Genomic DNA, 26215 nt, shown 5'->3' on the forward strand with positions numbered 1-26215 from the left:
TTCCAACATGTAATTTTCGAATGATTTAAAAGGTGTCCTACAACTTACAACTCGAAGAAACAATCTGTCCCAGAACATAAAGTGCACACAAAAAGTCACTTTTAAAATTAATTTATAGTGTCCCAAAAAATACGTTGTCCCAATATATATGGTAAATACAGTATGCATCAATGGCAGAAATTCACTTTCTCTACCTCCTAAATACAGACCAGCATAGTTCATTGCAAATCATCAGGCTCTGAGTTCAATCAAATGCACACAAACATATATACACAAACATATAAGAATCAAATTATAAATTTATTTGTATTATGGAATTCCCCGTATAAATCTCTTTTTTGTGTTCTCTTTCCTATCAATATCTTATTTTTGTTGTGTTCTAATTTGTTTGCTTGTTTTATTCTCTTTCTGAACTTAGTTGTAAAAAAAAATTCAGAATAAATTTGCTTGACTTTTGTCATTAAAAAGACAACACACACATACACAGATGTAAAACACTACCTTTGATTCATTCAGGGTGTTTATTAGCTCTTCATTGTCCAGGATGTTCCCCTCTGATTCAAAGAGAAGCTTTAGAATTCTGTCCTCAATAGCTTTCAGCTGATTTTTATCGGTGTTAATCCTGACGATTAGCTGATTTCTCTGTTCCTCCAGCTCAGGGCGCTCCAAACTTACCACATCACTGCAAATAGGAAAATGACATTATACCAGATAAATATTTACCAAACCATGTTCCATGACCATACATACAATACACCAACATGACCATACATACAATACACCAACATGACCATACATACAGCATTGTCTGAGAAACTGAGCCAAATGCAAAAATGTAATCACTTTAGCTTGATAGATAGGTCACTGTAACCTACTTGCCCTACTTGGATCAAGCTCAGTAACTTTAATATCTAATCTAACTTAGTAATTATATTAAGTCGAATTCTATGCCTGTGACAATTATTCACCATAATGAATGACTTGGTCTTTTTGTATGTAGCACAGTGACCTGGTTGGTACAATTGTGATCAAACCATCTATTCAAGAGAGGAGTACATATGCAGAAACTACTTGTCACTTGACAAATAAACTACTCATAATGACTGTATATCCTGTAACAAAATGTTTTCAGTCCTTGCCCAAAACCTTAGCAACTAAAAAGATAAAGTGAGAAAATTTGTCCACCAAATTTTGAAAATGTGAAATTACCAACTAAACTTTCACACACACAACTAATGATGTAGGTATTACTAAAAAAATCATGCAATCTATTGACCAAAAGGTGAATCCTTACATATACAGTAAACATGTTACCTATAATATATGCAGTAAATACAGTGGAACCCCGCTATAACGCGCCCCGCCATAACGCGAATTCGGATATAACGCGGTCGTAGCATGGCTCCCGAAATTTCGTATATTCATTCACACATGAAAAAAAAAAATTTGGAGAAAAGTAAAAAAAACAAAACAAGAAATTAACTTCATTTTGGGCATGAGATTAGTTGTGACTTTTAAAATAATATGATCGTGGCATGGTTCCTGAAATTTAAATTCATTTACGTGTATTTTTATCGGACTGTGAAAATATTTGTTTAACGTACGAGAAATAGTGTGTAAAACGTTTATTATAATTTGGTGGAAGAATTCGCGTATGACTTTTAATAATAAACGATCGGAACTTAACAATTTATCCAGGTTCTTTAAGTGATTTTGGAGAAGTGATCGTGTATGAATAACGTACGAGAAATAGTGTGTACAACGCTTGGCTTCTGAAATTTATCAATTTGAACAGGTTGTGGTGAAGCTCCATATTCTACTCTAGAAGAGAAAACTGGTTTCATTAGGTTTTTGAATTGTTAAGCCGAAGTAAACATTATCGGAAGTGTTACTTATTACGGATCCATGAGTAAAGCCAGTAAATCGTCTTTGTGATTGTCTTCCATGAAATCTGTATACAGTCGTTGCTCAAACAATAGCCAACATGGGCTTCTTATTTAACTGCAATCACAGCCAAGCAGCAGACAAAGCTGTGGTTGATACAAGAGTCGCACAATTTAATAAACATCAAAGGACGAAAGCCGCCAACATGTGTGCTGTGCTTGGCGGTGTGATCAAACAACAAACAGTTGAAAGTAAATAATATCCAATACAGACACCGTATGTAAACCCGGGAATAGCTGCATGCAATGACCGTACGATATCAGACGGCAAGTAAATGGTTTCAATATTTTGTTCATCCTATATTTTACACGACGAATTCAGACTATTATAAAATTATTGAATATTTTAAATCTGTACGATTTTCAATGAAATTACATCCATTATGGATGAACTGCATGCCACGACGGCACGGTAGCATACGGTGTTGATACACTTTTCATGATATAGCGATAGTCTGGTATTATCGGTCAATCTGTATTATCGTTCAAACAAATAAAAATTAGTAAATGTTTTTAATGCACAGTAATAACCTATAAATATATTAGCCATCGATTATTTTGAATATATCTTAATTAATGCATTCCAGTTAATATTCATCTGATGATAAGCCGACTTTTGATCATTGCACATATATACACGTATATGTTCTCGGAAAAAAAGTTAAATATTGTAAAACCCCGCATTAACGCGACCCCGCTTTTAACGAGATCCGATTTTATGGACCCCGATCATCGCGTTGTAGCGTGGTTCCACTGTATGTTACATACATCTGCTGAGTAAACTTTAGTGTCCCAACATATACAGTAAATGTGGTCTTTACAATTGCTGAGTGAACACACCTACTCAAAGTACTGACAAAACTGATGACTTTGCAAGTTCATGTTTTACTAAATTTGACCAAATCAGAGGAATGAATATCAACTGAGAGATTTTGTTTTTTTTTATGTTCTTGATTTAGTTTCCTTTTCTTCATAAATGAATTTCAAAATGACTGTAAATAATCCTAATTATAAATGTTTAAAGCCTTTAGGGAGCCACATAAGCTCAGTTGTTGAGCATCAAACTTATAATCCAAGGGTTACATGTTCAATACCCACCCAGGCAAGCAAGGGTCGGCTGCTTCAGTGTCCTTGGACAAGAGGACATTTAGCACCCATTTCTTCAGCATCATACGGTCAATAAAGAGCAGAACATGCCATTGCAACAAGACTCTTTCTTTATATTTCAGCAATTTATCCAAAACTTAATAACATCATTCATAAAATATTCTGAAAGAAAATATTGTATCTATCACTTTTTTACAAATTTACTATACTATAGAGCTGGGAATGAAGGGAGCATTGCAAAGGTTCCACTCGATAATTTGTTAGGCAAGACTTTAAACTAAAGAACTACTGTTGGAAAAACAAAGTCTGGACAAGATGGGTGTTCAGGGCTCATAATCCAATATTCTTCAGCAAACTTATGCTGAGGAAAAGTCAAGTTTGGGCAATGGCCAATCAAGGGCCATAACTCTTTTAAATGACAATTTGAAACAACTGAAATGAAGCTAATTCAAGGCTTCATCAATATAAATGGACAAACCAAATCAGTAAACAAGTGACAAGACAAAGCTAATTCTTCTATGATTAACCCCTTTAAGGCCAAACCAACCCCTTATCTACAATTCATGTATATCCCTAAGACTCATAGCTGTCAACCCTTTAGTTATACTAAACAAAACCTGAGATATTTCATAGATAAGGTAATGACAACTGCATCCCAGATAAAACTTTAGGAATAACTAATTTCACGCAAATTCATTTACTATGAAAAATTATAGTAAACATATAAAAACTAAGTAGATACAAAATAAACACCTGTTTTTACACATTGTATACCAAAACTTAATCTCAAACCTGGCTATCACAAATGTCTTTCTACAGTAGAATCATACCCTTGCACATACAAGATGAAATCATGCATTTCTAGCACTAATGTAATTAATGAACTTCTAACATTTCATATCAGAATACATTGAATAGTTCCATAACTATGTTGGTTACATGGCTCTCCTATAGTGGAGATGCAATATTATAGTAAAAGAGCAATAACTCTACCAAAATTTGAACCAGAATTTATGAAATCTTTAAATGGAACATCTATATGTAATAGGTAAAATGGCATCTAATTATGTACATAGGTTAGAGAGCTATACTGGTTACAATAAGTGTGAATGAACAGAGAGATGTAAAAAGTTAATTACTATTGCACTCCTGTATTTTCATGTACAACCCGAATAAGTCTGTTGCAATATTGTATCCGATGTCATATTGAATAAAGGGAGGTAACCCCTTACTGAAAGAACTTGTATTCATGGCAAGAATTCTAAGAAGAAATGGTTGGATCTTATGCCTATGTATTTGAAAAGTCAGTAAAAATTATGTCCCTTGCCATCAACTTAACTTGTCTCTCATGACCATAAAGAGCTAAACATTATTACAATTACAAGCTATGAAGATGGACAGACAACATGTAGCTGAAATCCCACAAAACCAAAAATTAAACTCTGTGTCTGTCTCTAATCTCACCCAAGCAGCTGGTCCTCCAGTCCAGATTTGGTAACAGTAAAATTGATGATGGTCACCTTGATACAGATTTCAGGAAGGTAGTGAGGGTTGGACATCTTAGATGTCATGAAAAATCTGAAGTTTTTGTCATAATCCACATCTGTGTCACCAAGACGTATTAAGAGACGACCACCCTACAAAGTTAAAAAAGGTTTCATGAACAGAGTTTGTAAAAGTACAGATAACAAGTGATACGAATCAGACTAAAAGAATAATGTTACAAAGCTTGATAATAGAATACAAACAGGAAACAAAAAAGTCTTTGTATGATAATAACTGATAACTATCTTATACCCAGACATATTTTATATTTTTGAAAGCCATAAACAAAGACATCTAACATGTAATGCTGGTGTGCTTTGATGAAAATATAAAAAGTGACAGTATTCAACCTAATAGCTTCCACATTCTATAAGAAGTGAACAACCATCAAGCATGTTTATAAGTTAAATCAGTCTAAAATGGATGTTGTATATGTTTCATTAATGGACATGACCATTTTGGTAGTAGGAATTAACCAATCTCCCTAGAAGAGTGCTTTCAAGCGAAAGGACTTAATTTTTCAGGTGTGTAGATACATGTGAAAGGACACTGTTTATGAAATTATACATGTGTGCTTATTACCATGTTTCAACCTCATGAAATGTACCCATTCATTTTTTAATTACACAGTCTGGTTGTTACACTGAATATGGTACATTGCAGCAACTCTATAAGCAGTTAAGTTGAAATGCAACAGTCTTAGTCAAACAAAGATCCATAGCGGCATGAAAATTGGTACACTGTAGGACAATGTAAATATCTAATAATCATCACAATGTGTGTAACATTTCAACATTTCACTGACATGTGAGTGCAATGTGTGTAACATTTCAACATTTCACTGACATGTGGGTACAATGTGTGTAACATTTCACTGACATGTGAGTACAATGTGTGCAACATTTCACTGACATGTGAGTACAATGCAACATTTCAACATTTCACTGACATGTGAGTACAATGTAACATTTCACTGACATGTGTGTACAATGTGTGTAACATTTCACTGACATGTGAGTACAATGCAACATTTCAACATTTCACTGACATGTGAGTACAATGTAACATTTCACTGACATGTGTGTACAATGTGTGTAACATTTCACTGACATGTGTGTACAATGTGTGTAACATTTCACTGACATGTGACTATAATGTGTGTAACATTTCACTGACGTGTGTACAATGTGTGTAACATTTCACACACATGTGAGTACAATGTGTGTAACATTTCACTGACATGTGAGTACAATGTGTGTAACATTTCACTGACATGTGAGTACAATGTAACATTTCACTGACATGTGAGTACAATGTGTGCAACATTTCAATGACATGTGAGTACAATGTAACATTTCAACATTTCACTGACATGTGAGTACAATGTAACATTTCACTGACATGTGTGTACAATGTGTGTAACATTTCACTGACATGTGAGTACAATGTGTGTAACATTTCACTGACGTGTGTACAATGTGTGTAACATTTCACTGACATGTGAGTACAATGTGTGTAACATTTTCAATGACATACGTAAGTACAATGTGTGTAACATTTTCAATGACATGTGAGTAAAATATGCAAGAATACTAAATAGATTCTGAACAGTGGACAGAAGGAAAGCAACAGTCCTCTGCCCTTCTTTTTACAAACTATGGGTTATTCACAAGTTTGTGGATAAATTGTCTTTCAAAAAGAAAGTGAATAAAAATAATTACAAATTACTTCAGTTACTTACTGACATAAAAGTTTGTTTCAAAAGAACGGGTTCCAGGGCAGGGTCTAAGTTTTCTCCGACATCCTCACACAGGACTGGCATACCAATACGGATACAATTCTCCAGTGTTCTCAAGAAACTAGCATCTGTGAGCTTGATGACCTTCAGTCCATTTTTGTTCTCTTTATTTCTAATCCAACGATTTGCCTGCTCTTGTGGGTCAATCATCAAAGGCCAGCGACGACCTCGTGTCACCAAAACAGCATTTTCAGTGGAAACCTGATCTCTTGGTAGACCATCTGAATTCCACTGGCGAATCTCATATGGATCAGCAAGAACATTGACGATTGTCATCCCCTGGGTTACTGGGATCTGAAGCTCCTGGCAACGACTGGTCCAATTTGATATAAGTTCCTGTCTGTAGGTACTTGTAAAGGCACCAAAATATGCCACACAAGCAGCTGACACAAAAACATCACCAATAACATTTCCAATCTGTCTGTTGAAGTTCTGAAACAGTACCAAAGGCATGACAAAAAGGCATGAATAAAAGGCATGACTAAAAGGCATGAATAAAAGGCATGACTAAAAGGCATGAATGAAAGGCATGACTAAAAGGCATGAATAAAAGGCATGACTAAAAGGCATGAATAAAAGGCATGACTAAAAGGCATGAATAAAGGGCATGACTAAAAGGCATGAATAAAAGGCATGAATAACTTGATTATATTTCTGTTTGAAAGCATTCAGCTGGAGGTGATCCAGTGAAAATTACAAAATATTATTGTACATAAAATATTAGCACTATCAGCAGAAAAATATTTTTACACAAAATGTTTTAATTGTTATAACTGTGATGAGAAGATCATACTAGATGTCCAAAGTACCTAGAGGAATGCATTTTTTTCACTAGGTTTAGACTTTTGTTACTATCATTTTGTAAGCCAAAATGTCAGTTTGATGTTTCATGCTGGATCTGTTTTTTCTTTTAGATCAAGTATTGCCAATATTTGTTTTAACAACAAATTTTATGAAATTTCCTAACTATCAGACAAAATTCCTTTTCTTCAGCTTGATAACTGCTTTGTATATAAAGAGCATGTCTGTGATTCTGAAAATTACTAGTCAAAAACTGATATTTTAAACAAGCATTTGTAAAACTTACTTGCTGAATACAAGGTTGCACTATGACATAATGCTTGTTCCAGGGCCCAGTGTACTAATCAAATTTACTTTCACAACCATTCATGACAAGCTTAAATACCTCAATGTCCACTTTAATGGTTAAGTTTGACCAAACAATGGTCTAAGTCTGGACTTAAATTATTAGCCATACTGGTAACATTGGGGCTTGGAGAGATTTAAAAATAAAAAACAAAACCAAACTGTACCTCGACAGTTTCTGACCATCGGATCTGTTCATCACCCAAAGCTGTTGTCAGCTTTGCGGCTCGTTTTAATCTTGCTGCTGTTGTGGCAATGTTCCTCTCCAGCTTCTGTTTCTCAGAGACACTGTCATCATATTGTTTCTGGAGTTCAGCAATCTTGGCCTCAACCTCAGCCAGCTTTCGCTGTTTCTCTTTCAATACTGACATAACTGTACTAAGCTCTGCCTCAGCTGCAGTCAATCTGTAAGTGCAGAAAAGAATACCATATGTTTTTGTGTAAAACATTTTGCCTGGCTACAAACATCATAATGTCACGCATAATGCACCAGGAAATTAGTTTCTATTCTATCCATTCTGTGATTTCAAGCAAACATTATAAACCCTCATCAACAGTCATACTAGTATATAGGCAAGAAGAGGGACTGTAAACAGTCATACCAGTATATAGGCAAGAAGAGGGAATGTAAACAGTCATACCAGTATATAGGCAAGAAGAGGGAATGTAATCAGTCATACCAGTATATAGGTAAGCAGAGGGACTGTAAACAGTCATACTAGTATATAGGCAAGAACAGGGACTGTAAACAGTCATACCAGTATATAGGCAAGAAGAGGGAATGTAATCAGTCATACCAGTATATAGGCAAGAAGAGGGACTGTAAACAGTCATACTAGTATATAGGCAAGAAGAGGGACTGTAATCACATCATACCAGTATATAGGCAAAAAGAGGGACTGTGAACAGTCCTGCCAGTATATAGGCAAGAAGAGGGACTGTAAACAGTCAAACAAGTATGTAGGCAAGAAGAGGACATTAATCAGTCATACCAGTATATAGGCAAGAAGAGGGACCATAAACAGTCCTACCAATATATAGTTAAGAAGAGGGACTGTAAACAGTCAAACATGTAGGCAAGAAGAGGGACATTAAGCAGTCATACCAGTATATAGACAAGAAGAGGGACAGTAAACAGTCCTACCAGTATATAGGCAAGAAGAGGGACCATAAATAGTCCTACCAGTATATAGTTATGAAGCGGGACTGTAAACAGTCAAACAAGTATGTAGGCAAGAAGAGGGACATTGAGCGGTCATACCAGAATATAGGCAAGAAGAGGGACCGTCAACAGTCCTACCAGTATATAGTTAAGAAGCGGGACTGTAAACAGTCAAACAAGTATGTAGGCAAGAAGAGGGACATTGAACAGTCATACCAGTATATAGGCAAGAAGAGGGACCATAAACAGTCAAACAAGTATATAGGCAAGAAGAGGGTCCGTAAACAGTCCTAAATGTATATAGGCAAGAAGAGGGACTGTAAACAGTCAAACAAGTATATAGGCAAACAGAGGGACTGAAAACAGTCATACCAGTATATAGGCAAGAAGAGGGACTGTAAACAGTCAAACACGTATATAGGCAAGAAGAGGGACTGTAAACAGTCACACCAGTATATAGGCAAGAAGAGGGACTGTAAACAGTCAAACACATATATAGGCATGTTGTTGTTGTTGTTGTTGTGGGGTTTAATGCCATTTTTCAGCACACGATAGGCTATGCATGGCAGCCAGTATTAATGGTGGAGGAAGAACCCGGGAAGAACCACCGACCCACGAGAAGCTACTGACAAGCTTTCTCACATACCCACATTGGCTGAATCCCGTATATAGACAAGAAGAGGGACTGTAAACAGTCATACCAGTACAGTGTGACCCTGCTATAACACGGTAGTTGGGAGCCATAGAACCCGACCGCGTTAAATTGATACCCACATACCCACATTGGCCGAATCCCGTATATAGACAAGAAGAGGGACTGTAAACAGTCATACCAGTACAGTGTGACCCTGCTATAACACGGTAGTTGGGAGCCATAGAACCCGACCGCGTTAAATTGATGCAAATTAAATGAGAAATACACATGTAGTGAAAACAGAGAAGACATATATAATAGTTTACTTTATTCAGTGAACCACGAATTGGTACATATACGCAAATGCTGTTTATATATACATGTCTAATGTATAACATGAATATTATCAACACCATGAACTCACCCGTGAACCTCATCATATACATTGAATCCACAATACAAGTGATTCCATCGAAAATATGCACACACCCAGCTTTAAAATATTCAATAATTTTGTCACAGGTCATATTGGTCTGAATTCAGTGGAAAAATATAGCACAATCACGTAACGAATGACGAAGCACATGTACTTTTCAGTATGTCCCAAGTCGGTAAAAGTTAGTTTGCGTTTTAAGCCACCGTTGGTAGCGTTTTAAAGCATAAATATTTTCCTTACAGAAAGAAAACTTTCACGGCACAATTAACGTCTTCCAGTCACGTTGGAAAATGCAAAAATCCATCAGATTCCATCACTTTCATTTAAGTTTGGTACTGACTTCCTTTGATGAAAAGTTCTTTGTTTTTATTGAAAGATTGTAGTTGGCTTTCTTTGATGAAGGGTGCATGCATTATTGAAGTCACTGCTAAAGGGCAGCTTTGGAGAACCAAACAAATGCCCATTTCTTATTGCGGCAGCAACATCAAATAATTGTATTGCATGATTGAGACCAATTTTTTTTCTCCATTTGCTGAGTATGTTTTCATAGCAATCAGTGCTTCAAAGGTAATCTGTTTCCTTTGAAATTTCAGCAAACTATTTTATCTGGGTACATTTTTAAAAAGGAATTGGCCGTTGTTTGGACTGTTCTAGTTACTGTCCTTCCATGCCTTTTGAATAAACCAATAAGTAAGATGTAGTTTTTATTTATTTATTATTTGTTTTTTTACATTTGTGCTAGCAGCATGATGCTGCCTTCCACGCATGTGTCTGAAAATTAACAAAGATTCAACGGACGATAGAGACGCAGGTGATCAGGTTTGATGACAGGGGTTATTACAGAAAATGTGAGTGTTCTGAAGAATTTAATTCTGAATGAAAAGAAGAGGAATTTTACTTACCATCCACATACAAATATCAGTCTTTGTAAATATATTAATTACTAGTGAGCGGCTGAAAATCCAATTAAAGATAGATTATGAGATAATATCTCGTCTGGTTGATTTCTGTTATCAGAAATGTCAACAACAAAAAAAGCGGAGATTTCACAACATACAGTACTGATGCTATATGTCAAGATAACAGATTATGATATAACAATGCACTGTTTAGATGGTTTGTCAATATGGAGAATTTGTTTATGTAACAGTAGATAAATCTCAGTGAATTTTATATCCAGTTTGTGGCTTCCTTTCATGTGGCCTCTGAATTTCTGCACTCCAAACCTATGGTTGTATATAAAAGTTTAAACAGCCAACAAAGTTGGCAACAAAAAAAAAATCGCCACAAGGTATGTTTTGCCACTAATAAGGAAAAACAATCCAAATTTGCGACATTGGTGAAGACCTATGCGATCCCAGAATAAACTTTTTATGTGTTATTTTATGTACTTTAAGAAGACAAAACTACTTTTTCGTATACGAGAAAAATACATACAAAGTTTCAGGAGCCACACCACGATCATCTTGTCTTAATCATACGCAATCTCTTCCCCAAAATGATAATAAAGATTTTAAGTTTTTTTGTACTTTTAAGAAAGATTTTTTTTTGTGTACAAGAAAAATACATGTATATGAAATTTTGGGAGCCACACCATGACGGCATTATATCTGAATTCATGTTACAGCGGAGCGAGCTATAGCAGGGTCACACTGTATATAGGTAAGTAGAGACCAAATTTAAACAGTCATACCAGTACATAGGCAAGTAAAATCACTGTAAACAGTCATACCAGTAAATAGGCAAGCAAAGATTACTCTAAACAGTCATACCAGTATATAGTCAAGCAAACACCACTCAGAACAGTCATACCAGTATATAGCAAAAACTATTGTAAATAGTCATACCAATTGATAGGCAAGCCGAGAGACTGTAAACAGTCACACCAGTATATAAGGCATGCAGAAACTATTGTAAACAGTCACACCAGTATATAAGGCAAGCAGAAACTACTGAACATAGTGATACTCATATACAGAGGGTGTTCAAAGGATGGAGATCATTACTGTACCTCTGTCTCTTTGGCTCAACAGTTTTGTACACCTGAGCGTAAAGATCCATGGCCCGCACCCACATACACATGGACTTACAGGCCTGTAAAAAAAAATCATAGAATATTATTTCATGGGCAACAAGGGCTGGAATACACCACAATTATTTCACACTCAGGGATCAAGCTAGTGAGAAGTGACTTCTCCTTTTGAAAAGAATGGAGAGAGGTGAGTATATATATATATATATATATATATATATATATATATATATATATATATATATATATATAAAGTGCATGTATGTGTGTATTTTCATTCTCTTATTTGAATTATGCCCTCTATTTCTCAGTATACATATCTGCAATATTTTATTTTCAAGTATAAACTTTGTATGTATAATATTAGCACATACTGTAAGCATGTAAAAATTATCATATTCATATGAAGAGTATTTTGTCAATTTGAATTAAGAGCACTGTAGAAGCTATACATTGTAGTGAATTTTACATGGTAAGATCATTGTAGAAGCTATACATTGTAGTGAATTTTACATGATATGAACACTAGAAGCTACACACTGTAGTGAAATTTACATGATAAGATCACTGTAGAAGCTATAAATTGTAGTGAATTTTAAATGATAAGATCACTGTAGAAGCTATAAATTGTAGTGAATTTTACATAAGATCACTGTAAAAGCTATACACTGTAGTGAATTTTACATAAGATCACTGTAAAACCTATACATTGTAGTGAATTTTACATGATAAGATCACTGTAGAAGCTATACATTGTAGTGAATTTTACATAAGATCACTGTAAAAGCTATACTGTAGTGAATTTTACATGATAAGATCGCTGTAGAAGCGATACATTGTAGTGAATTTTACATGATAAGATCACTGTAGAAGCTATACACTGTAGTGAATTTTACATGATAAAATCACTGTAGAAGCTATACATTGTAGTAAATTTTACATAAGATCACTAAAAGCTATACACTGTAGTGAATTTTACATGATAAGATCACTGTAAAAGCTATACACTGTAGTGAATTTTACATAAGATCACTGTAAAAGCTATACATTGTACAGCAGTGAATTTTACATGATAAGATCACTGTAGAAGCTACACACTGTAGTGAATTTTATATAAGATCACTGTAGAAGCTATACACTGTAGTGAATTTTACATAAGATCACTGTAGAAGCTACACACTGTAGTGAATTTTATATAAGATCACTGTTGAAGCTATACACTATAGTGAATTTACATGATAAGATCACTGTAGAAGCTACACACTGTAGTGAATTTTATATAAGATCACTGTTGAAGCTATACACTGTAGTGAATTTTACATAAGATCACTGTAGAAGCTACACACTGTAGTGAATTTTACACAATATTAGATCACTGTAGAAGTCATACACTGTAGTGAGTTTCAAATTATAGGAGTAACTAGATTATAGTATTGGAATTGCATGTTAGTAAAAATGATCAATCAACTACCCATAAACTAGAATTATTTTTTTTTTAAGAAAGTTTGCTATAAAATGGCAGTTGAAAAAAATTTGTAAACTTGTCTGAAACAACATCTGTAACATATACATGACAGCAATGGACATGTCTTCATACCATATAGTTAATCTCAATTTTTTTGATGCCGATAAAACATTATTGTAACTATTCAAAGATAACACATCAAAGGATTAAAGTCGGCATATGAATGAACTAAAACCTTCTTTCCAAACAAACTGAAACAGCCAAATGTTAGTGCATCTATCTTTAGAAAGATGGGCTTTCTTAATGCAACCACTCACATTCTAGTTTCGCTACAACAGTCCATTGACAGGATTACCAATGTATGGTTTTTATTAATTGTCTAAGCACATGTAGTAACCACAGGTATTGGTTAAATAGTATTTGCTTTGCTGCTTTTTTCCCCAATATTTTCACAAAAATTAGTAAAAAGAACTTTCATCTTACAGTGCCTCTCAATTTCCACAACATAGGACCTATATAATTCTATTTTTATGCTAAATCTTTAATAACATAATATTTAGACTTTGCTTTCTATGAACTGAATATTGTCCTTAATATATTTATCCCAAATGTTCACAAAAACACACAATCTAACAGAGTGGCACTTCCCAGACATAGCAATGTCCACCATTATTTCTCCCTGACAGGTTCACTTATCATGTCAAACTGGTTTTATGAAGAAAAAATAATGCACATATGGCTGTTAAATCTTCAGGTCATTGAGTCTATTCTTAAAAAAACAAATTGTTATTTAAAAACAATTGTTTATGTTTTGAAACACAAATCTGTACGTTTGTTTTATCATCAAATGATAACATGCAGAAATCGGCCAGTGATAATTGACGTAACCAGAGACATATTAGCGTATCTCTTTTATAACTTAGCCTGAAAGGGTTAATATTCAATTAGCTATCAAAATACATGCCTGTGAATGTGCAAAGAGTATTTTTGTTGGCACAACTGAAATTAAAACCAGCTATTGGATGGCTTGATGCCTACATTTTGCCTTGAGCTTCAGCAAAACACCAGAAATAATGGGCTAAGATGATGGATGTTGTTGTTGTTGTATGGTTTAATGCCATTTTTCAGCACATGATAGGCTATACATGGAGGCCAGTATTAATGGTGGAGGAAGAACCTGGGAAAACACCGGAAAGAACCACCAACCCACTCCAAGATGAGGGAGCACCTCAAAAGCTATGGTCACTCAATGTACAGCTAAAAAAAATCACAAGGCAAAGTCAACTTTGCTTTCCTAATACAAAAAAGTGAAGTTTTCATTTTTTTTAGGTGACTTAGTTGCCTACTTCGCCTGGTAGTGTGACCCTAGCACACTGATTTTTTGCAAGGCTCACCCACCTCATTCCTAAACCCCTGGAATGCATTATGGATTCTCATGAAACATCATATCAACTGTTGTCATCATCCTATGATACCCTCTTGTCTCCAAAGGAGCATCCTGATATAAAAGTTACCTTGACCTTGACACATCCTTGTGAGATATCGTACCCAAGTTAGTCACCATACGTTACTGTAGATGGTTCATAGGCAATGAGATGAATGTATTGGATGGCTGACGCATGGACACATGGAAAGACAGATGAACATATGGATATACAGAGGGACACATGGACAGACAGTTGGAGACATGGACAGACAAAGATGGAGACATGGACAGACAGATGGACATACAGATGGATATGTGGGCAGACAGACAGATGGACATATGGACAGACTGATGGGCACATGGACATACAGATGGAGAGACAAATGGACAAATAGACAGATGGATACATGGACAGACAGATGGTCAGACAGAGGAGCACATAGGCAGATTGGCACATGAACAGACAGATGGAAAGACAGGCACATAGACAGATAGACTGACACATGGACAGACAGATGGACACATGAACATACAGATGGACTCATGGACAAATAGATGGACACATAGACAAGCTGATGGCAAAGATAAATATACATGACCAAATTAGAATATGTTAGATAAGTGTGGATATAAATATACTAAAATATGAAAACATTTTGTCTGGATTTCCTTTTCCATTCTACTCTGCCATCTTTGAATCTACTTTAATGAATTCATAGAACAATATTCCAGCTATACCGTATATGCTCATATGCTGTTGTTGTTGCCGTTGTTATAGGGTTTAATGCCATTTTTCAGCACAAGATAGACTATACATGGTGGCCAGCATGAATGGTGGAGGAAGAACCCAGGAAAACCTTGGAAAGGACCACCGACTCACAAGAAGCTACTGGCAAGCTTTCTCATGTACCCACATTGGCCAAGCCTGAGACTCGAACAAATGCAGATAGAGGTGAGATGGCACCACACTCATATGTAAGTTGAGTCTAACTGCAAACAACATAGACCCTGATTTGCCATCACATTATGCGACAGCAGATCAGGGTCTATGTTGTTTGTTCTACTGATTACTCCTAGAAAACTGCACACATCCAGATCTGCAAGCACATTATGTGATAGCAGATCAGGGTCTGTGCAGTTGGCAATTGGACTCAACTTACAAGTGAGCATACTACATAAGTAAAAGTATTCAAAACTTCCACAACCACTTATAACATGTTCCTTTCATGTTAACTTTCTGAAGAAGTTTAAATTCTATAGCTGTAATTTCTAAAATATTTGGCAAAGTTCTTATTTTGAAAGAAACATAATGCCACAGTGAGGCTGTGACTTGCTTTCAACAATTACATCAATTCTTTCAGAAGTATGATCCAAAACAATTTCTCAGTACCTCCATATAATCATACTTTTAAGACCTGACAATGCAATTAAGTCAGAGAGAGAAAGCAAGAGAAAAGTAATATTGTATACCTTTGAAACTTTCTCCACAGCTTCAGGGACAAATTTTGGGTTCTCTATGTATTTTTTCAGGGTTTTCAAAGTTTTGTCTGAAATATTGTCTTTATCATACTCAATTAGCTTTTTCAGAAAGTTATTATCTCCCAGCATTATTTTTGCTGCAGCCCAGTCAGTTCTAAAACAAACAAAAGAAGAAATAATTTAATTATTGCTTTATCCATATTTATTCATGACTATAGAAGTTTATTAAACCCATGTCATATTGTCCCATATTGCACACATTTAATAGCACTTCATGTCACAAATGACATCAATGTATTATCAGGCAATGACATACACGTCCAAATCATCCAAATGTTCTTCACACTCATTCTATCACATGTATGTAATCAATATTTTTTATGGGCTTAATTAAAAAGTATAATTTGTCAGTGATTAACAGAGTTTTACATATGTGTTCATTTTAAATGAAAGGAGTAGCAGTAGGGTCAGTAGTTAGCATGCTTGACCCAAAGGTGCAGGTCCAAATCCTACCATCCAATGAACCCAGGTCAGCTGCCATTGTGTGTCCTTGGCAAAATGCTTTACTCCTATTTCCTCAGTACTAAATAACCTTCATGTGTTGCTATGCCATAAAGCCCAAAAGCAAATCCAATCATTTCAACGGAAACTTTTCAAAACTTTTGTTTAATTATTTCAATCTTTTATTCACTCAAGTGATTCACAAAATTTATTATTTGACTCCTATATTAATACTGTAAGACCTTCTATTGAGTATTAGCAATAATGTATGACCTTCTATTGAATATTATCAATAATGTCAGATCTTCTACTGAAAATAGCAATAATGTCAGATCCTCTATTAAAATTAGCAATAATGTAAGACCTATTGAAATTAGCAATAATGTCAGACCTTCTATTGAAATTATTGATAATGTAAGACCTTCTATTGAAATTAGCAATAATGTAAGACTTTCTATTGAAATAAGCAATAATGTAAGACCTTCTTTTGAAAAGTAGCAATAATATAAGACCTATTAAAATTAGCAATAATGGAAGACATTCTATTGAAATAAGCAATGTCAGATTCTCTATTGACATTAGCAATAATGTCAGATCTTCTATTGAAATTAGCAACAATGTAAGACCTTCTATCAAAATAAGCAACAATGTAAGACCTATTGAAATTAGCAATAATGTAAGACCTTCTATTGAAATTAGTGATAATGTCAGACCTTCTATTGAAATTAGCAATAATGTAATACTTTCTATTGAAATAACCAATAATGTAAGAATTTCTTTTGAAAATTAGCAGTAATATAAGACCTTCTATTAAAATTAGCAATAATGTAAGACCTTCCATTGAAATTAGCAATAATACCAGATCCTCTGTTGAAATTAGCAATCATGTAACATGGTTCAAAATTAACAATATTCTGCTATCTCTCTGTTAGTGATTCTGCAGACAAATCACTAAAACCCAGCCATCACTAATCTGTTGGCACAGTGAAAATTACCGCTTTTCACAGTCAGGACAGTTAGGATGTCACAATGAGTCAGAGTACCCATTAATAGTTAACTGATGTGTTTACTGTGTTGACTGAGTACCTACCAATATCCTACACCTGATGAGGTAAAATAAATGCAAATAAACAGATTTCAAATCACTCATCAAGTAACTTAGTGTGATGGTTACCAAAACTGCCTTCATGCATGTGGAACTAGCCTGGTATACCGTTACCCAAGCACTGATTTCATTGAGGATGATATTACACAAGGTAAGGTGTCTTCATCTAGTACTGACCAACAATGTGCTTTGATATTATATGGTTGTTGACAAACATTCAATGGATTGTGTGGTGACAATTGTAAACATGTGGAAGTTTTTGCAAGGTGCACAGCTGCCATCAAAATGACAGAAATTACTGATGACAAGAGAGACCGCAATTATAAATATAATCCAAAGAGACTAAATGCAACCCAAAGAGACTAAATACAATCCACAGACTAAGGAAGTACCAGTAATGCTGGGAAAACAAATTGATGAAGTATGACCCAGGAGAGGCTATGATATTGTGCATTCTCTGTACTATTTGGAGAAATGTGAAGTCATGGGGTACTTAATTCTTGAGTCTTGCTGGTGAAATACACTTGTGTTTATCATCAATTTATGATAATAAATAATAAATATTAAACTGGAAACTGAACTGGCTTCTGTTTGATTTTAGGTGGATCAATAAAATTAGGCACGATCAGTAGAAACTTTATTTCGGTAATCCTGTAGGTTAGGAGAAAGAAAATCATATTTTTGATCCATCTAGAAAGATTCTCTACATTAGCAACAATGTAAGATCTCCTATTGGAATTAGTAACAATGTAAAATCTCCTATTGGAGTTAGCAACAATGTAAGATCTACTTTTGAAATTAGCAACAATGTAAAATCTCCTATTGGAGTTAGCAACAATGTAAGATCTACTATTGAAATTAGCAACAATGTAAAATCTCCTATTGGAGTTAGCAACAATGTAAGATCTACTTTTGAAATTAGCAACAATGTAAAATCTACTATTGAAATTAGAAATAATGTAAGATATCTATTGAAATAAGCAATGATGTAAGATCTACTATTGAAATTAGCAACAATGTAAAATCTACTATTTATATTAGAAATAATGTAAGATCCCCTTTTAATCACAAGATGTAGCTTTGACCAATTTCATAGTTTTTCTATTTGGACTTGTGAAATAGCTATAATATAATCAAAAGAGAGATGGATGGATGATGTATGGATGGACAGATAGATGTTACAATATTTCTAATCAATTTTACAAAAATGTGATGACACTTTGTGTAATTATCAAGTGAAATAATATGCCAGCAGGTCAGAGTGAATGTCATTCAATTGAAATTATAAGTTGAACAAACAGCTTAGATCATGATCTGCCATTACCTGGGTCAATAATGCCATTATCTGGGTCAATAATGCCATTATCTGGGTCTATAATGCCATTACCTGGATCTATAATGCCATTACCTGGGTCTATAATGCCATTATCTGGGTCTATAATGCCATTACCTGGATCTATAATGCCATTATCTGGGTCTATAATGCCATTATCTGGGTCTATAATGCCATTACCTGGATCTATAATGCCATTATCTGGGTCTATAATGCCATTATCTGGGTCTATAATGCCATTACCTGGATCTATAATGCCATTATCTGGGTCTATAATGCCATTATCTGGGTCATTAATGCCATTATCTGGGTCTATAATGGCATTACCTGGGTCAATAATGCCATTATCTGGGTCTATAATGCCATTATCTGGATCTATAATGCCATTATCTGGGTCTATAATGCCATTATCTGGGTCTATAATGGCATTACCTGGGTCAATAATGCCATTATCTGGGTCTATAATGCCATTATCTGGATCTATAATGCCATTATCTGGGTCAATAATGCCATTATCTGGGTCTATAATGCCATTATCTGGATCTATAATGCCATTATCTGGGTCTATAATGCCATTATCTGGGTCTATAATGGCACTACCTGGGTCAATAATGCCATTATCTGGGTCTATAATGCCATTATCTGGATCTATAATGCCATTATCTGGGTCATTAATGCCATTATCTGGGTCTATAATGCCATTATCTGGATCTATAATGCCAATATCTGGGTCTATAATGCCATTATCTGGGTCTATAATGCCATTATCTGGATCTATAATGCCAATATCTGGGTCTATAATGCCATTATCTGGGTCATTAATGCCATTATCTGGGTCTATAATGCCATTATCTGGGTCAATAATGCCATTATCTGGGTCTATAATGCCATTATCTGGGTCTATAATGCCAATATCTGGGTCAATAATGCCATTATCTGGGTCTATAATACCATTATCTGGGTCTATAATGCATGCATTTGACTGAGTATTTTGCTTGAGCAATTTCTGTAAAATACACATCATGCAATACTCACTTCTGGTTCATGAGGATGCATACTGCTTCCATCACAGTCTGTACCAGCTCTGGGGGCTTAGTAAATACACGGATCTCAGCAATATCATTTTTGTCCAGGGAATCCAAAGCCTGTAATATTCACAAAGTATTATTGTGAGGAAATAAGAAGCATTACAAGCAGTTAAAGTTCCCATCTAATATTCTTTGTTGCTAGGTGTTTGGCGTCTGTATTTTTCAATACACAATCAATACTTGGATTGGTTGGGCAGAGCACACTGTAATATATTTTGCCTTATTTAAAAGCTTTTTGTCTTTTTCAGGAAGCCATCTTTAAAGTGGACAGCTTCCTGACAAAATATTTTACTAGTGGGTCTTAAATATTTATCATCGTCTTCTGAGATATAATAATTAAAGTTCCAACAATTATGCATATCCACTATAAACTTTTAAGAGATGATCACAGAAAAATGTCATAATATTTAAACATTATTATTTCTATAAAAATGCACGTCAGTTATAAGGACTTGTGCATCATATTTGAATTATACATAGCATTTATACATGGCATATAGGGTTGCAAGGGAGATTACTTGGTAATGAGTTACCCTCATTTATTGATGAATTATTATCATTATTATTATGATTATTATTGCTATTGTTATTTCATAATTCAGTGGGTTTCTATCAAGCAAATTTCATATTTAAATATCATTCTTTCTTAGACTAATGCATTACATATTTAGCTATGTTAAGGCAGAAAATCACACTAAAACTGTTTATAACATATACGACATCTAACCTGTGAATATCCTATATCTATAATGTTATTGGCTATTTATATAATTCATTATTTGATTTTAAAAACAGAATGCTGTTGTAATAAAAGTAATGGAGCATATACAACGCATTCATACCTTGACAGCGGCTTCAAGGGCAGGCAATGCCTCATCAAGGTCTCTCTGTGCATCAGCAGCAATTGCCTGGGTCTCCTCAGCTTTGGACTTGGCCATTGCTTCATCCTCCATAACTACTTTTCTCACCTAAATATATAAACATCTTTATAATGACCAACTATGAGAAAGTACTGTATCTGCCTCCATGCCAACAGACCACAATCTATCCTGACACCCTAGATATAATGAACAGTAAACAACACAGACCCTAATCTGCTTGCTCAATAAAGAATGGTAGATCAAAGCCTATGTTGTTAGCAAGTGGGTTTTTATTCCATATAGGTAAATATTCTATAATTATCAGTTTTTGTGGAGTTCAATATGTTGCTTTATTGAGCTGTGAAATATGATATTGCTTGATGCAAAGTGAGGACAAATATCCAGATATATTGCTTGACACAAAGTGGGGAAAAATATCCAGATATCTGTTTTTCACAGCTGAATAAATGTATTAAGCAAACTAAAAGTCTGTGATTGTTTTGTTATTTCATACTGTAATCCAAATATATACTCACTGTAAGCATAATATATTGTTTTTGGAGCTGAAATCACTGTGAGAAAACCAATACAATGTATATTAAATACTTTTAGTCCATGTGACATGTTGAACCAATCAGAAATCACAACTCTTGTTAAAGTAATACAGTATTTTATTGATATGTAAAGAGGCCATTTTTTTACAAATAATGTGGATATATTTATTCAGTGGATTCTTTTACATGAAGTTTAATTCAAACTTAAGATAAATAAACACGTTTTTAAAAAGAACATTTAATTATTTGCCTTCATCTAGCTTGATGAACAGAATGTTGCCTTGTTTTTACAAAACCACTGAGAGCTGTCAGTTATTTTGACGCTAAAGAATTTACCCAATTTTTATGAGGCTAGTTAATTACTTCATGAGGTTAATTAAATGCTTCACGAGGCTAATTAAATACTTCATGAGGCTAATTAAATACTTGATGAGATTAATTAAATACTTGATGACATTAATTAAGTACTTCAGGAGGTTAATTAAATTCTTCAGGAGGTTAATTAAATACTTCAGGAGGTTAATTAAATTCTTCATTAATTAAATACTTCAGGAGGTTAATTAAATTCTTCATTAATTAAATACTTCAGGAGGTTAATTAAATTCTTCATTAATTAATTACTTCAGGAGGTTAATTAAATTCTTCATTAATTAAATTCTTCAGGAGGTTAATTAAATTCTTCATTAATTAAATACTTCAGGAGGTTAATTAAATTCTTCATTAATTAAATACTTCAGGAGGTTAATTAAATTCTTCATTAATTAAATACTTCAGGAGGTTAATTAAATTCTTCATTAAATAAATACTTCAGGAGGTTAATTAAATTCTTCATTAATTAAATACTTCAGGAGGTTAATTAAATTCTTCATTAATTAAATACTTCAGTAGGTTAATTAAATTCTTCATTAATTAAATTCTTCAGGAGGTTAATTAAATTCTTCATTAATTAAATACTTCAGGAGGTTAATTAAATTCTTCATTAATTAAATACTTCAGGAGGTTAATTCAATTCTTCATTAATTAAATACTTCAGGAGGTTAATTCAATTCTTCATTAATTAAATACTTCAGGAGGTTAATTAAATTCTTCATTAATTAAATATTTCATGAGGTTAATTAAATTCTTCATTAATTAAATACTTCAGGAGGTTAATTAAATTCTTCATTAATTAAATACTTCAGGAGGTTAAATAAATTCTTCATTAATTAAATACTTCAGGAGGTTAAATAAATTCTTCATTAATTAAATATTTCAGGAGGTTAAATAAATTCTTCATTAATTAAATATTTCAGGAGGTTAAATAAATTCTTCATTAATTAAATATTTCAGGAGGTTAAATAAATTCTTCTTTAATTAAATATTTCATGAGGTTAAATAAATTCTTCATTAATTAAATATTTCATGAGGTTAATTAAATTCTTCATTAATTAAATATTTCATGAGGTTAAATAAATTCTTCATGAATTAAATATTTCATGAGGTTAAATAAATTCTTCATTAATTAAATACTTCATGAGGTTAAATAAATACTTCATTAATTAAATACTTCATGAGGTTAAATAAATTCTTCATTAATTAAATATTTCATGAGGTTAAATAAATTCTTCATTAATTAAATATTTCATGAGGTTAAATAAATACTTCATAATATCCCCTGTAAAGTTGACTACTTTAATGTCTTTTTACAATCTGCAAAAAAAATGTTATTGTAGTCAGTATTTTGTGGATATATTTTCTCACAACAACACCATTACTCACTTTATCTGCTTGTTCTTGATCCACCACTAATCGCTCCATGAGGGCATTTGTGTCCTCTGACCTCTTCTTAAGCTCTGGTTCCAACGCTATAAGTTCCTTTTTCATTTTGTCAACCAACTCATTGGTCTCCAGCAGTTTCATTAGACCATTCTTGACACGGTCACGAGCATTCTTCAGTGATCTGCATTGACATAATATACATCACAGCAATCATTTTTGGCTTCCTAAAGTAGCAATAAGTACCAACATAAACACATTTTTACCATCGATGCATGGTGTTTCTTTCAGTCCATACTAAATGATAAGTAATCTACATCTTTTAAAATAAAAAATAACTTTCTAATGATGTAAAATGAAATTGGGAAAAACTACACAGATGATAAACCAATCCTTTTCCAACACTTTTTCCTAGTGAAAAATGAGATAAAAATAATCTATCATATATGTTGTTATGGGATAGAGAAACTCCACCTAAAGGATTTCCTTTGCCACTCCATTATATGTGAAGTGGTCTGGTTAAGAGTAGAAATGCTGTTGCTGTTAGTGTTATTTTCTCATTACTTTTCATAAAATGAAAATCAATTCTAGATTCAAGTTTAATCCAGAACCACTGTAGATCATTATTTTTTGGCTGTCAAGTTTAATCCAGAACCACTGTAGATCATTATTTTTTGGCTGTCAAGTTTAATCCAGAACCACTGTAGATCATTATTTTTTGGCTGTCAAGTTTAATCCAGAACCACTGTAGATCATTATTTTTTGCTGTCAAGTTTAATCCACAACCACTGTAGATCATTATTTTTTGGCTGTCAAGTTTAATCCAGAACCACTGTAGATCATTATCTTTTGGCTTTCAAGTTTAATCCACAATGGGTTACCACTGTAGATCATTATTTTTTGGCTGTCAAGTTTAATTCAGAACCACTGTAGATCATTAGTTGTTGGCTGTCATGTTTAATCCAAAACCTCTGTAGATCATTACTCGTTGGCTGTCAAGTTTAATCCAGAACCACTGTAGATTATTATTTTTGGACTGTCAAGTTTAATCCAGAAAAACTGTAGATCATTACTCTTTGACTGTCAAGTTTAATCCAAAACCACTGTTGATCATTTCTTGTTGGCTGTCATGTTTAATCCAAAACCACTGTAGATCATTACTCATTGTCTGTCAAGTTTAATCCAGAACCACTGTCGATCACTATTTTTTAGCTGTCATGCTTAATCCACAACCACTGTAGATCATTACTTGTTGGCTGTCATGTTTAATCCAAAACCAATATAGATCATTACTCTTTGGCTGTCAAGTTTAATCCAGAACCACTGTCAATCACTATTTTTTGGCAGTCATGTTTAATCCACAGCCAATGTAGATCATTACTTGTTGGCTGTCATGTTTATCCCAAAACCACTGTAGATCGTTACTCTTTGGCTGTCATGTTTAATCCACAACCACTGTAGATCATTACTTTTGGCTGTCATATTTAATCTTAAGGATAAGATGAAACTCTTTTTAACCTGTTCACATTTGCATTAGTTTACAAGATATCTATTGCAAAATTCTGACCTTCAGGTGGAATTTGTTTCTTATCAGCATTGTGTCTATGCAATATACTGGCCCTAAGGTTAACTCTACAATGATGGGTTCTATCAATGCTACATTTAACACACTCAGCCCATAAGAATCATTCACTGTTTATTTAGACCTGACATCTGCTGGAGGGAACAGTATGGGTTGAGCCTCATATTGTCAGACATTTTTTATAAGGCCTTAAGGGTTTAGGCCCTAATATTATTAAAAGTTTTGCAAGGCCTTAAGGGTCCAGGCCTTAATATTCTCATCAGTTTTTTAACAGGAACCTCAATCTGAAACTAAAAGTTCCAAAACTATGACAGTCAAAAACTTTAATTAGAATATAGCTAAAACATCTCTACACATAGTTTATTTATTCAACATTTCAAGTTAGAAATATTACTCCAGATTGGAAACTTTTGTTTAAAATGCACAAATGTTTTTTTTCAGGTCAAAATATATCTGAGTAAAATCTGAGAAAGTCCATTAAAATTTTATGATGGTGGGCTGTGGAGTTAAAAGTCTTTCCCCAAGTGTTCTATTATACATCTGCCTTTCCCAAGTATTCTATTATACATATATCTTCCCCAAGTATTCTATTATACATATATCTTTTCCAAGTGTTCTATTATAAATCTGTCTTTCCCAAATGTTCTTTGATACATGTCTTTCCCCAAGCATTATATTATACATCAGTCTTTCCCAAGTGTTCTATTATACATATGTCTTTCCCAAATGTTCTTTGATACATGTCTTTCCCCAAGTGTTCTATTATACATGTCTTTCCCAAGTGTTCTATTATACATCTGTCCTTCCCTAAGTGTTCTATTATACATCTGTCTTTCCCCAAGTGTTCTATTATACATCTGCCTTTCCCAAATGTTCTTTAATACATGTCTTTCCCCAAGTGTTCTATTATACATATGTATTTCCCAAATGTTCTTTGACACATGTCTTTCCCCAAGTGTTCTATTATACATCTGTCTTTCCCAAGTGTTCTATTATACATCTGTCTTTCCCCAAGTGTTCTATTATACATCTGCCTTTCCCAAATGTTCTTTGATACATGTCTTTCCCCAAGTGTTCTATTATACATATGTATTTCCCAAATGTTCTTTGATACATGTCTTTCCCCAAGTGTTCTATTATACATCAGTCTTTCCCAAGTGTTCTTTGATACATGTCTTTCCCCAAGTGTTCTATTATACATATGTATTTCCCAAAGTTCTTTGATACATGTCTTTCCCCAAGCGTTCTATTATACATCTGTCTT

The 26215-nt window shown here is 33.9% G+C and overlaps 1 protein-coding gene across 3 annotated transcripts in view; it reads right to left on the reverse strand.

Moving 5' to 3' along the window:
- LOC149792967 (dynein axonemal heavy chain 6-like) overlaps nt 1-26215 on the reverse strand; it is a 246874-nt gene that overhangs the window by 42357 nt on the left and 178302 nt on the right. For all 3 annotated transcript variants that reach the window (XM_089966835.1, XM_089966833.1, XM_089966834.1), the window contains 9 exons: nt 23373-23553; nt 21043-21168; nt 20148-20257; nt 16165-16327; nt 11783-11865; nt 7707-7944; nt 6337-6825; nt 4515-4687; nt 502-682 (listed from right to left, as the gene is read on the reverse strand). In XM_089966835.1, coding sequence (XP_089822961.1) covers nt 502-682; nt 4515-4687; nt 6337-6825; nt 7707-7944; nt 11783-11865; nt 16165-16327; nt 20148-20257; nt 21043-21168; nt 23373-23553 — 1744 coding nt within the window. The remainder of the gene's footprint in view (nt 1-501; nt 683-4514; nt 4688-6336; nt 6826-7706; nt 7945-11782; nt 11866-16164; nt 16328-20147; nt 20258-21042; nt 21169-23372; nt 23554-26215) is intronic.

Source organism: Sinohyriopsis cumingii, chromosome 8 (genome assembly GCF_028554795.1).
Source record: "Sinohyriopsis cumingii isolate HCF-2022 chromosome 8, ASM2855479v2, whole genome shotgun sequence".
Taxonomy (NCBI): Eukaryota; Metazoa; Mollusca; class Bivalvia; order Unionida; family Unionidae; genus Sinohyriopsis; species Sinohyriopsis cumingii.